At 40.1% G+C, this 14,865-nt stretch overlaps 1 protein-coding gene across 1 annotated transcript in view; it reads right to left on the minus strand.

The window, feature by feature from the left end:
* Positions 1–14,865, minus strand: part of LOC308343046 (uncharacterized protein) — a 311,448-nt gene that overhangs the window by 242,334 nt on the left and 54,249 nt on the right. Inside the window, exon 6 of the mRNA XM_080803887.1 lies at positions 3,460–3,601. Coding sequence (XP_080660013.1) covers positions 3,504–3,601 — 98 coding nt within the window. The 3' untranslated portion in view covers positions 3,460–3,503. The remainder of the gene's footprint in view (positions 1–3,459; positions 3,602–14,865) is intronic.

Genomic DNA, 14,865 nt, shown 5'->3' on the forward strand with positions numbered 1-14,865 from the left:
TCAAAAATAAAATACAATAGGCTGCTGAAGTTTTCTGCCAGGCCTGGGAGAAACCTGCAGCCACAGCAGAGGAGAGATGTAAGAATCAATTTACATTAGGTCAGCTTATGATTGAAAAATAGTTTACACTTTGGGGCACCTGGGTGGCTCAGTGGGTTAAGCCTCTGCCTTCAGCTCGGGTCATGATCCCAGGGTCCTGGGATCGAGCCCCGCATCGGGCTCTCTGCTCAGCGGGGAGCCTGCTTCCTCCTCTCTCTCTCTCTGCCTGCCTCTCTGCCTACTTGTGATCTCTGTCTGTCAAATAAATAAATAACATCTTAAAAAAAAAAAAAGAAAAATAGTTTACACTTTAAGATAGAAGAATATTCATTCCAACACTAGGTTGGCAAATGAATCACAAGAGCCTAAATCCCCATCAGTAGAAAGCTGGTTAAGTGAATTATGATACACACCTCAGTGGGCTTCTATAGAGCTATTAAAATGAAGAAGGCTGGGCTCTGTGACCTGATCTGAAATAATCTCTGAGGCATCTTTTAAAATGAAAAAAGCAAGGGGGCAGGAGAATGTATGCACAATCCAAGTAGTCATGTTAAATGAAGGGAGAGGGAGCTCTGTTAATATGCATACATACACACACACACACACACACACACACACACACACACACACACTTTGATATGCTGAGAACATTCTGGAAAGGATCCACAAGAAAAGAGTATCAGACATGGCTTCAGGGAAGGGAACTGGAGAATACCTTTATAATATATTTCCTTTTGTGCTATTTGAATATGTGTTACCATGTCTTCACATAGCCTGTTATAATAAAAATAAAGAACAATATTCCAAGGTCTGACTTTGATTTAGAGTTTAACAATAAAAACATTAAGATTTTATATTCCTTTCTTCCTTTAAGGCAAAAGCAGGCGTTTTCCATCTTTGTTACTTGCCTTTGAACAAATAGGCTCTAGTATTTTTGGACTTTCTCCCTGGAGTCCAAAGCTTACTGTATTAAAGTAGCCCAGGAAATATAGTGGAGTTGGAGCCCAGGTTCTGTGTCCTAAATGTTTTTCGGTCATGCAGAAAGTAGCTTTTCCCCTATACTGCTGGTTAGAGGAGTAGGACATGCACTGAGGTAATTTCTTCTTTCCCACTAGATTAAAGGAAGGGTTTAATCTTTTTTTTTTTTTTTTTATTCTCTCTCTCTCTCTCAGAGAAGGTTCTGTTATTCTTTTCCTCAAAGTGAACACACATCTGAAAACAGCTCTAGTGCATTTCTGCTGGAAGGAGCAGGAAGCTATTAACAGCAGCACTTGAGGCTGCTGTGAAAGTCCATTACCCCAGAAATATATTAAGGCAAGTTTGCAAAAATGCGTTCCCCCAGCATTATCACTCTTACCTGAAAGAACGTGGCTCCTGTTTAGCAGGAGACAGATGTTCTTATCTCATTTCACTGAAGAACTGAAGTGGGACCAAAAAAAAGACAAAGTCTACCCCTGAGAATTTGCTCTGCTTCTTTACTTTTGAATCGCATATTTTAGATGGGGTCATTTTTTTTCTCCACATGCCTCCACCCCAGCCACCTCCTCTGAGGTCCTTAATGGCAGCTGCCTGGGACTGTGGCTCTGAAATATCTAGCTTGAGTTTACACTCAGACAGCCCAGACATGGGGGAGCTGGATCAAATAATGAAGGGAAGGACCAAGCCTAAGCCTTTGTCACTTGTGAGGCAATTTGCATAAACTCATCCCACAGCTGTTCCTTAGGCACAGAGCTGTACTGGCGTCAGCTCCAGACAGACTCTAACGAGTGACAAAACTCTCTAAGTAGAAACTGAGTCGTGTGGCTCCTCTACTTCCTCTTCTCCTCCTCCTGTCATCCTCTACGACTGGCTGCAGCACTCCAAAGGGCAAAGGACAAAGCTCAACTGGGCCCTGGTTCGTGTTTCAAAGAGAACTCTGACAGGGCCTGGGAGAAACTTGCAGCCACGGCAGAGGAGAGATGTAAGAATCAATTTACATTATGTCAGCTTATGATTTAAAAATAGTTTACACTTCAAGATAGAAGAATATTCATTCCAACACTGGGTTGGCAAATGAATCACCAGAGCCTAAATCCCCATCAGTAGAAAGCTCAAGACGAACCTTGCCTCATTCCCGAAAGAAGCACAGTTCTCAGGAAGTTCATGTCCAACATGAATCTTTTGTCCGAGATTTCTTCCATTTAGTACATAGGCAAGAAAATCATGAGTCAAGACTAGAAGGCTTATTTGTCAAGCTTGAGAAGGCGGCCATGGAAGAAGACCCCCCTGTAAGCTCTACCCTGTCAGGACTACACTTCAGACATCCGAGGTAAGAAGGGATAGCCTGTCATGTACAATGAATAACAAAATTTGAGATCAAGAAAGTAGTAAGATTTCCCCATCTCCAGATCAGTGATTCCCAAATCTGGCTTCGTCCCCATTTCACATGCCTGAGACTTTCCTATAGAAATCCTGACGAGGTGATACTTCTCAGTATCCTGCTGTCCCTACAGGCTTCTGCCATCTGGCCTCAGCTGAACACCCATAGTAGCTCTGGCTGAGGACCCTCAGCCTCTGGGACTGCCCGATGCTCCCTCCCTGGTGACCAAGACTGATCGGACACACCCAGACATTTGCTACCTTCTGGCCTGGATGGCACTTTCTTGAGTATAGTGTACTGTCTCATCATAGCCCTGCAGGGTAGGCAAGCCAGGATATTTATCTCCATTTTACAGACGAGAAAACAGAAGATCCAAGAGACTTGCCAAAGTTCAGAGCATACTGAGTCAGAGACAGATCCGGAATTCCCAACAAAGCCTCTATAAATAGTTTCCCTCTAGCATTGCAGCTTCCTGTAGGTTTATGGTCCAAGATGAGCTGTCTAGATGCTGGCAACCATTTTGCTTCCTAGGACCAAAGGGAAAAGCATGAAATCCTGGCCAGAGCTAAAGAGGACAACCCTTTAATTGTATAGATAAGGAAACTGAGGCACAGTGACTTGCCCAAAATTACACAGCCAGGTGGTGGCAAGAAAAATAAACAACGGTAGGATTACAGTTAATGCAGACCAAAAGCAGAGCAAGATGGAGGGGAACTGTGTATCTCCTGCTTGGTGTTTCAACAAAGTCGAAGTGATTACTGCACAGAGAGCTGCTGTGTATTTGGAAGACTGCCCACTCCATTGAGAAATGGACCATGGCAAGGAGTAGCCATACAAATCACTGAGGTCACCTTGATGGTCTTTATGAGTGTGCCAGCCAGTCTGCGACTACCCGTGTGTGTGTGTTTTGTGTATGCTTTTGTGTGTTGTTTAGTTGCCAAGGGGATGCTCAAGCAAGCAGGAGCCTGTATACATTCAGCAAAGGTAAAAAAAAAAAAAAAAAAAAAAAAAAATTTCCCTGGAAAGTGTTAGCATAATTACCCAGCCAGTCTGTTTCTTACCTGGAGGTAAATGCAGTCTCTACAATTCCTGTCAGTTGTGACGATCATTCATGATGCAGAATTGTGCAGGGAAGAGGTCCCCCCTCTCTCATTCCATCTAATTTCTCTAACCCTCTAGCGTAGCTAGAGATGAACCCAACTCCTATAAAACAGAAACAAACTTCAAATCCATGTCAGAGCCTGCCAGAGAGAATGATTTACAAACTGCCAGCAGAACATTGGTGTAAACAAGATAATGCACATTAATTCTCGGCGAGTCAATTAGCATTCAGTTATTCTGAACAGGGTCTGACCTTGATGCTTGAGGATCTGAACAGAATGCAACCTGTAGCTTAAAGGAAAATGCCACCTTTTCTTCTCGGATTGGCAGGTCTCAAGGGTTCAAAGTCTCAAGAAGCACTCTTCCTCATAAAGACGCACAAAGGGACAAACCCTGTCTCAACACAACTCTTGTATTTCACAACTGTTGTCTTTTTGCCTTTGAGGCCACAAACACTTTGATGACTCTCACCTTTGATCTAAATTTCTAAAGGATCTAAGTGTTATGCTGCATTCCAGAGGCATCTTTCACTTCAAGTCATCTGAGGGTTTAAAAGGTCTTAAAATAAGAACTGCAGACATTTCTTTGGATATTTCTTAAACTGCTAATTCAAAGAAGAGGATTTGTTTGTATTTGTTATGCTTATTAGCATTATCTGTGCTTTCTGGGGGTATTTTTCCTTGGATCTGGGGAAATGATCAACCAGAGTCCCTCACAATATTTTCCTATTCCAGATACTCTAAAAAGATGTGTGACTCACTTGAGTCCACTGGAGCAGAGTTTTCCAAAGTTGAACGTGCACATGAATCTCCTTGGGCGTTTTAAAAGGAGATTACCCCAAAGATACAGATGTAATGAAAAGAAGGAAAACATGCACCCTAATGTTCATGGCAGCAATGTCCACAATAGCCAAACTGAGGAAGGAGCCGAGATACCCTTCAACAGATGAATGGATAAAGAAGATGTGGTCCATATACACAGTGGAATATTACTCAGCCATCAGAAAGGATGAATACCCAACATTTGCATCAACATGGATGGATCTGGAGGAGATAATGCTAAATGAAATAAGTCAAACAGAGAAAGTCAATTATCATATGGTCTCACTCATATGTGGGACATAAGGAATAACACGGAAGACCATAGGGAAAAGAAGGTAAATCTGAAGGGGGGAAATCAGAAAGGGAGACAAACCATGAGAAACTCTGGGCTCTGGGAAACAAACAGAGGGTTTCAGAGGGGAATGGAAGGGAGGATGAGGTAGCCGAGTGATGGGTATTAAGAAGGGCACCTGTTGTGATGAGCACTGGGTGTTATATGCAACTAATGAATCACTGAACACTACATCAAAAATATATAGAAATATATAAATATATAAATATAAATATAAAATAAAATAAAACTAAAGGGAGATTCTGATTTAGTAGATATGGAGTGGAAGCTGAGATTCTACATATCTTATAAGCTCCCAGCTAATACGGATGCTGCTGGTCCAACCGCCACACTGCAAGGCACTACCTGAGGCACTTGTTTGAGAGCCTTCTTCCATGGAACAAGTAGTTCTTTAAAAATGGGTCCTTTGGGATACCTGGGTGGCTCAGTGGGTTAAAGACTCTACCTTCCGCTCAGGTCATGATCTCAGGGTCCTGGGATCAAGCCCCGCATCAGGCTCTCTGCTCAGCAGGGAGCCTGCTTCCCTTCCTATCTCTCTGCCTGCCTCTCTTCCTGCTTGTGATCTCTCTCTGTCAAATAAATAAATAAAATCTTTAAAAAAAAAAAAAGGGTCCTTTCACAATTTCAAGACTCTGCTATTTGTAACACGGGTGTTCACTAAATACTATTCCAGATGAGGGGTCTCAAACTTGCCCAGCTCATAATACCCTAGGCATACAGGTTTAGAGGAACTCCTCCAACACCAACCCCTGCATACCCCGTGGGCCCCCAATTGAAATAAGTGTTCTGTTTGTTCTTGTCAGTTTGCTTACTGTTTATTTGTTTTGCAGGGTTCATAGTTGTCCACCCTTGTTAATTGGATGGAGACAAACCCAATTGTTTTAAAGATTTATTTTTTATTTGTTATTATTTATTTGACAGACAGAGATCACAAGTAGGCAGAGAGGCAGGCAGAGTGGGGGGAAAGCAGGCTCTCCGCTGAGCAGAGAGCCCCATGTGGGGCTCAATTCCAGGACCCTGGGATCATGACCTGAGCCGAAGGCAGAGGCTTTAACCGACTGAGCCACCCAGGTGCCCCCCCCTTTTTTTTAAGATTTATTTTTTATTTTTTATTATTTATTTGACAGACAGGGATCACAAGTAGGCAGAGAGGCAGGCAGAGAGAAAGGAGGGGACAAACCCAATTTTAAGGGTATTCATGGCCCTTGCTTCCACTGGACTACCAAATGATAAAGAAAACACTGATGAAGACAGCAGTTGTCAAAATATTCCTTCCCTCAGAGGTTGCAGGATCAATTGGCTGGGTCCTAGGTGAAGGCAAAGGAGATTCTTTGCTAGACACAAACAAGGCAGTTGGCTGCTGGGGATAAATCTGACAGGGAACCAGAACGGTGTTCTTCATGGAGCCCTTCTCTAGCGCATTCAACAGACACCCTGCAGGCAACGCTTTGCCTCATGCCCAGCCTATCCTTTCCCAGCATAGACACACACACACACACACACACACACACACACTTCCTAGGCAATTTCTCTGGAATCATTTTAGAAGTCTCTGTGGTCCCATCTGTCCATAACATCTATTCCCCATCCCTTCTCAGGATTCCAAACCAATAACAGTATAACAATAAATAATAATAACAACAATAATAATTACCACTACTTAAATCATAATTATAACCCTTTAAGATAGGTATTATTATTATTATTCTTTTTATGCATGAAGACTCTAAGGCATAGAGAGGGTAAACAATTTCCCCAAGGTCACACATCTAATAAGCAGAGATTCAAGCACAGATAATCTGGCACCAGGGTCCATGAGCTTAAACGCTCCATCATACTTACCAATACTCTTTTTTTTAAATTATTTTTTAACATATATTATTTGCCCCAGGGGAACAAGTCTGTGAATTGTCAGGCTTACACATTTCACAGCACTTACCATATCACATACCTTCCCCAATGTCCATAACACAACCACCCTATCCCTACCCTCCACCCTCCAGTAACCCTCAGTTTGTTTTGTGAGATTAAGAGTCTCTTATGCTTTGTCTCCCTCCCGAGTTAATCACTTTACCAAAAAGAGAAAGAGAGACAGAGACAAACCTTATTATCCTCTTTATCTTTTACAGTGGATGGCTCATTAAAACCAGAGCCAAAATAATTAGCAACCAAATAAATTAGTTTCCTTTCCAAGAGAGTGTTTTCAAACACTCCCCTGAGGTGAGGGAAAATATTTGCATTCTGTCCCTGTTGGTGGGGTGTGTGCAGTGAAGTGCATTCCCTAAGAATGGGTTGGATCCTTCTAAGAAATCAGAAAATAAGAAGGAAAACAAAACAGTTGTTTCCATAGTAAAATATGTTGGCTCTTCTTACTCCCTTACATTTGAATAAATTCTATTCCCTCTTTGGGCATACAGGTCATACTGCCTTTGTGAAGCTGATGCATTACACCAACCCCATTCCTTCCCCAATTTTTTTAAAACCCAGCCAGTATTATTAGACTATCTCTGCATGCCACTTGAATATATGCATCATATGTTTATTGTTTGTTTGTTTGTTTTTCACATATATTATTCTGATCTCTTCTACTTGATTCTAAGCATTTTGGTTTAAACACCTACTCTGGGGCACCTGGGCGACTCAGTCAGTTAAGCCTCTGCCTTCAGCTCAGGTCATGATCCCAGGGTCCTGGGATGGAGCCCTGCATCCGGGTCCCTGCTCAACTGGAAGCCTGTTTCTCCTTCTCCCTCTGCCTGCCATTCCCCCTGCTTGTGCTCTCTCCCTCTCTCTGTCACATACATAAGTAAAATCTTTTAAAACTATTAAAAAATAAACACTTATTCCTAGAATACTGTGTACTAATTTTGGCTCTTTAGATGTATTAAGTAATGGATATGTTCATGCTTTCTTGGTTAAACACTGTCCTCCTTTCCTACCGTAGGATAACTTAGCTATGTGTGATTTGCTAGGATGGTTAGTGCATCAGTTTACGTGTGCCTTCATAGTCTAGGTCACAGGCTTTCTATGTAGCCCCACTACCTGTATCATGACAGAACTACGCATGACAGCTCGAAGTCTAACTAACCATCTCATACCAATGCTTCACGGTCACAAGGATACTGAGCAAAGGATGCAGGCTAGACCATAGCAAACTGAGCAACACAGTACTGAAAAAACAAACTCAGAATTCAGCCTCCGCGGATAAAGGTATGAAAGGGTCATCTTTGTATATAAAGGGTAACACTTGAAGTTTCAGTTTAGGCACTGAGGAAATCTACTCCATTAAACTGATGAGGGCCAGCTGGAAAAATTCAGAGAAAAGTTCTGCTACATCCCATGTTTTCTAGGTTAGTAATTCACTCATGGGTCCCTGAATTACATGAAGGAGCAGGTGTTTAAAAGACAAAGTTAATTTAGGAGCACTTGGGTGGCTCTGTCAGTTAAGTATCCAACTCTTGATTTTGGCTCAGGTCACGATCTCAGAGTCATGAGATCAAACCCTGCACTGGCTCCACCTGGACATGGAGTCTGCCTGGGATTCTTTCGCTCCCTCTCCTTCTGCCCCTGCCCCCTCATGCACACACACACACACACTCTTTCTCTCTCTCTCTCTCTCTCAAAAAATAAAAAGCAAAGTTAATTTTCAGCATTTTTCTGATGGTCAGGGCTGAAAAGATACTAGAAGAGATCATTTTTAGACCCATTTTTGGACACTTGGAGAAAAATAAGGGTAATGTTTAGAATTTGTTTTGAACACTTTGAGAAAAGTAAGGGTAATGTTTAGAATTTGTTTGGTCAGGTTACCTTAATATTCTCTGACAGAGTGAGATATCCTGAAAATGGATAGAGATAATAAATCTTGATTTTACTGAGACTTTAATTTCATCCTCTGTGGGATACTCATCGATGAACTGGGCAAATGTGGTCTGAATTATGCAACTGTGGATTGGACAAACAGACAACTAATAACAAACTAAAGGCAACTCAAGGCTGCTATTAATAGGTCTGTATCACCCTGGGAGTTCCACTAAGTAATGAAAGTATACTGTCAACATGTTATTGGATACAGTCGTTTACCTAAATGTTGACATTAGAATATTATTTACTTTTCCTACACAGAGCCACAGGAGCAAACTTGCCCATTTCAAGAAAGTCACTCGCCCACACCACTCACAAGAGCTTGGAGAGATTTAAAATGGAATAGGTTTTTATCAGTTGAGGAAAGGAGGTTTTGTGAAACTTAAAATGAAAGTGAGTTAATAGATTAAGCTACTTGCAATTTTAACCCTTTGATTTCCTGGGTTTTGAGCTAACACCAATAAAAATCCATTACCATATTCATATCTGTGTCTAAACTCCTAGAGTGTATAAACAGACCAGGCTAAGAAGTGGACTATAAAGCAGGTCATACAACTCCTTGGGACACTAAAATCCCAATGTGACACTTAAGCTTCCAGAAGACTACAAGTAACTCCATCATCACCATGGAAACGACACTTACTTGCAAGGCATCCTGAGCCATTAAACTCAAGAGCCTCTGGAGTCTGTGGTCTTTGGGGATATAGTGAGACTGATATATTCCCCTTTCTGACCACTGCCCTCCCCTTCTGTGTCTCTCAGCTCTTAACTCTTCACTCTTGCCACGTCTAAGTCACTGGGTTGTCACTCTGGTTCTGGATTTAACTTGCATCCCTCTCCAGCTTGATCTTCAAAGTTAACATTTTTAATACTGACCCCACTATCGTGCCAGAAGCTCCTTCTTCCTCTTCATTGGGTTGTGTTAGTAATCAAACAAGTTCATTTATGTGTAAGCAATTGAAAAATGTTTAGGTTATTTCTATTTTTGCTCTCATTTCTGGCACTGATGATACTACATGGCATATAGTAGGTATTCATTAAACACGTGTTGAATGAACCAATAAACAAATGGAAATACATTCCATCCTACACATCAAAATCGGGCCAATATTCCTGAAGTTAAGCAGCAAGCCCCCTGAAACAAAAAGTTGACTTTAATTAGGTGCTTTGTCCTAAACAAGAATTATGCGAAGGTTAGCGTTCTTTTTCTATTTCTATGAAAAATATCACAGGAATTTTATTAGGCATTACAGTGAATCTGCAGATAGATTTGGACAGTATGGGCATCTTAATAATATTAATTCTTCCAATCTATGTGACCATGGGGTATCATTCATTTGTGTCACTAGGAAAAGGATAGTCTCTTTAGTAAAAATATTGAGAAAAAGTGAGTGTCCAAATGAAAAAGAATGAAACTAGACCTTTATCTCACACCATACACAATAATCAATTCAAAATTGATTAAAGACATAAACATAGCAATTAAAACTGTAAAACTCCTAGAAGCAAATGTAGGGGGAAAACCCCTTGACACTGGCATGCAATTTTCTCATATATGACACCAAAAGCAGAGGCAACAAAAGCAAAAAAATAAGCAAGTGGAACTACATAAAGTTAAAACATTTTTGCACAGCAAAGGAAACCATGAACAAAATGAAAAAGCAACCTACGGAATAGGAGAATATATATGCAAATCACATATTCAAGAGAGGGCTAATACCAAAAATATATTTTAAAAGCTCATACAAAGTAATAGCAAAAAACAAATTAACCGATTCAAAAGGTGGCAAAGGACCTGAATAGACATTTTTCCAAAGAAGACATATGATGGCCAAAAAATACAGAAAAATGTGTTCCACACCACTAATCATCAGGGAAATGCAAATCAAAACCATTGAGATATCTTCTTACACCTGTTAAGATGGCTACCATCAAAAAGTCAAAAATTAACAAGTGTTGGTGAGGATGTGGAGAAACTGAAATACTGTTGGTGAGACTGTAAATTGGTACAGCCACTATGGAAAGTAATGGAGTTTCTTCAAAAAATTAAGAGTAGAATAACTGTATGATTCAGCAATCTCACCTGTGACGATCCATCCAAAGGAAATGAAATAGTATCTTGAAGGGATATCTGTACTCCCATGTTCACACAGTATTATTTACAATAGCCAAGATTTGGAAACCACCTGAGTAAGTGTCCACTGACAGATGAATGGATAAAGAAAATGTGGCATACAAATGCAATGGAATACCATTCAGCCAGAAAAAGAAGAAAATCCTACCTTTTGCACTATGAATAAACCTAGAACATATTATGCTAAGGAAAATAAACTAGACAAAGACATATACTGCATGATCTTACTTGTAATGTGGAAATCTAAAAAGCTAAACTCATAGAAACAGAGAGTAAAAGAGTGGTTGCCAGAGGCTGGAGGAAATGGAGGATGTTGGTCAAGGGATCCAAGCTTCTCATTCTACGGTGAATAAATTCTGGAGATCTAATGTACAGTATTGAGATTATATTTAATATTTAGTAATACGCTGTATACTTGAAATGTGCTAGGAGAGCAGATCTTAGATAGTCTCCCTACCCCAAAAAAGAAAAAGAAAGTTAAATAGGTGATGGACAGGTGAATTAGCTAGATTGGGGGAATCATTTCACAATGTATTAATATATCAAAACATCACATTGTACACCTTAAATAGATACAGTGTTCATTAGCTAATCATATCTCAGTAAAGCCGGAGAAAGAAAAAGAACTGTGGCCTTTGTTTTGTAGAACAATGGAACCCCTTAGAGAGTCTTAAGCAGTGGTATGACATGGGTCAGAATTGCATTTTGTTAGGGTGATGAGGCCGGGGTATGGAAAAAGAATATGAGAACAAGCAAGGGTAGAAGGAGGAAACCAAATGGGAGACTGTGACAGAGCACAGAGTAGAGGAGAGAATCAACATGGATCATCAAAGCAGTCACGGGATGCAAAGAAGAGGCTGAATTGACAGGTAATTGTGAGAAAGAATCTGCAAATGATTATCGAATGGTATTAAATCTAGTTTAATGGAAGCGCCCTGAGGAGTAATTGGAAACATATTCATCCTTGTTTTGCAATTCTGGGAATGAGGTAGCTCCGACAACTGAGTCATCCATTACAGTTTATCTTTCTTTTTTTTTTTTTTTTTTTTTTTTTTTTTTTTTTTTTTTTATTTTTTTTTTTTTTTTTTTTTTTTTTTTTTTTTTCAGTTTATCTTTCAAAGGAAATAGTTTGATGGTATTTAGACTGAGTATGAACACACTTTGCCCATTTTATCGTTAATAATAGTTCATGCTTCACCATGAGAGACTACGGACTCTGAGAAACAAACTGAGGGTTTTGGAGGGGAGGGGGGTGGGGGGTGGGTGAGCCTGGTGTTAGGGAGGACACAGATCGCATGGAGCACTGGGTGTGGTGTATAAACAATGAATCTTGGAACACTAAAAAATTTTTTTAAAAAATAACAGTTCACGCGTCTAAAATTCAAAATGATAAGTTAAAAAGAAAAATACTATTCTCCCTCAAACACAAAACCAAATCTCATTTAAATACGGACTTGTGGACTTTTTTCCCACTGGAAAAGAATAACTTCAGAAAATCTAATTTTGGTTGATTAAAAATGTCACTGCCAACAGAGTCCCAAACAAATTTTTATTGGGGGGGGGGGAGGGGGAATAAAACAAAAGTGAAGACGTGATTTACTGAACAGATGTAAAATATATTATTCAATGCTCTCTCTCACCCAATATCAACACACTATCAATTTGGGGAACAGATTTGTCCTTAAAGGTGCCATAGAGAGGACAGCATTCATAATGCCCTCACTAGGTCTTTGATACCTAAGAGTTTGAAAATGAGAATGCATTGCTCTTTTAAAAGCAGAGGCAGAGAACTTAAATGCCACTTTTCGATAGCACCCAGAGGTTTTGAGAATTAACCAGTTCTGAAAATATATTATGTGCTCTCTGAAGGAAAATTAAAACACAAATCAAAATTGTTGAGGGAAACATTAGTGCCCTCCAGTAGCTGAAGAGCTGCACAAAGCTGTGCTCACTCACAGCCAGTAACACAGAAACTACATTTCAGTGCAACCCAGCATACAAAGGAGAGTGTAGAGGGTCACCTCCCTGTAGTGGTATCAAATCCTCCATCTTCAGCCCCTCTCTTTTCAGCAGCTCCTTTGTTCCCTGCCTGAACAGAGAGGTTTAGAGATCTTTCTGTAGAAGCTCTCAAGTTGCAAGCCCACTCCCCAACCCCACACCCGTTCCAAAATGGTAACTCTGTGGTTAGTTACCAAGCGGCCAGTCATACAGCAAGGACTGTGCTGGGCTGGAGTGTGATCTGGTTCAAAGGTAGATTAAGAAAATGCCCAGACTTCTATAAATAATTTAAATTCCAAATATGACTAGAGAAAGAACCCAGTACAGAAGCAGCTTTGGAATGTACCTTGCTAATAAGGAACCATGATCGTTATACAATACACATTACAACAAATCTTTATCTGAGTGTAATGCTGATATAAGCAACTTCTGATTCCCTTTCCACCCTTCACAATCACAACTGCACATTTTTTTAGCCTGAAATTCAATATTTACTCATTCATCCATTCAGCCAACATAAATTGGAGTTATACTATGGATAAGATATTTTGCTGGATTCTGTGAGAAAATTCAAGATGTGTAAGACCCAGGGTTTTGACTACAGGGGCTTACAGTATAGCAGAGGTTAAATCCCTTAACTTCCAAAGGGGAAATAATCTTGAGTTTGCATATCAGGTTTGATTGTTGACCTTGGGGAAGTTATAGATCTGAGCTCTGGCTTCCTTGTATGTAAAATGAGGATAATAATAATATATATCATATAGGGTAAGCATTCAGAGGCGGAGACTCAGAGCCACAGAGCCCCGCAAAGAAAATGGAAAAGTCAGATCAGCCTGCCTTCAGGACCACCAGCCTAGCATGAGTCAAGAGTAGTCAGGCAATGTGCCTTGGAATCAGACTATACATGGCCTTGAATGTCAGGCTAAGAGATGTGAGCTTCATCTAAAAAATGATTGAGTATCTCTAAAAGCTATTTTGTGCAGGAGTAAAGATGCAGATAAATCTATATACTTCAAAACGATAACTACATATACGATGTGATGAAGAAACTAGAAGGAAACTAGAAGCAAAGAAGCTATTTAAAGGGTGACAAAAAAAAAAAAAAATACATGCCAAAACACAATGCATACTCTCAACCTAATCATGAAAAACAAGCAAACAAATCCAAATAAAAGGACATTCTACAAAATAATTGGCCTATACACTTCAAAAGTGTCAAGGTCATAAAAGATGAAGGAAGACTGAGGAAGTGTGACAGGTTGTTGAGAATGAAGGATTCATGACAACTCAGTGTGATGTGGATCCATGATTGGATCCTGGAACAGATCAAGGACATTAGTGAGAAAACTGGTAAAAGTCAAATAAAGACTAGAGTTCAGTTGATAATATGGTTACCAATGTTAATTTTGATAAATGCATCAAGGTTAGACAAGATGTCAGCTTTAGGAAAGCTGAGTGAGAGATATAAGAGCTCTCTATATTATTTACATAACTTTTATGTAAACCTAAAATTATTTTTTTTAAGATTTTGTATAACAGAGAGAGAGAGAGAGAGAGAGAACATAAGCATGAGCAGAGGGAGGGGCAAAGGGAGAAGCAGACTCCCCCCTCGCTGAACAGGGAGCCCGATGTGGGGCTCAATCCCAGGACTCTGGGACCACGACCTGAGCCAATGGCAAAAGACTTTTGACTGAGCCACCCAGGTACCCCAAGCCTACACTTATTTCAAATAAAAATGTTTTTAGTTGTTTGTTTGGTTTTGGTTTTTTGTTTTTGTTTTTGTTTTTTTTTGTTTTTGTTTTGTTTTGTTTTGTTTTTTGGTCTAGGCAAGAGAAGATATCAACCTGAACAAGGATAGTGGTTCTGAGAACTGGGAGAATAAGAAGCAGAATTGGTAAGATATTAGATGCTGACTGGGGTTGGTAGGGTGACAGAGAAGTCATTTGAAAATATGACTCAAGTCTCACTGGCTGAGCAATTAGTAGACATTTACTTTTCAGAAGTCCCAGGAGGGAACAGGTTGTAGAGGATGGGTAATGAGCTCTCCCCTGCACACCTTGAGTTGTAGATGTAGACAAATTCATAGGAAACTGGATATGAAAGACAGAGAAAAGGTGGGGTTTCAGATTTGGGAGTCAACAATATAAGGTAATAGTTAGAACTATAGGAGTGAATACATTTACCAAAGGAGGGAGAAAAAAGG

This window comes from Martes martes (genome assembly GCF_963455335.1).
Source record: "Martes martes genome assembly, chromosome: 5".
Lineage (NCBI taxonomy): Eukaryota > Metazoa > Chordata > Mammalia > Carnivora > Mustelidae > Martes > Martes martes.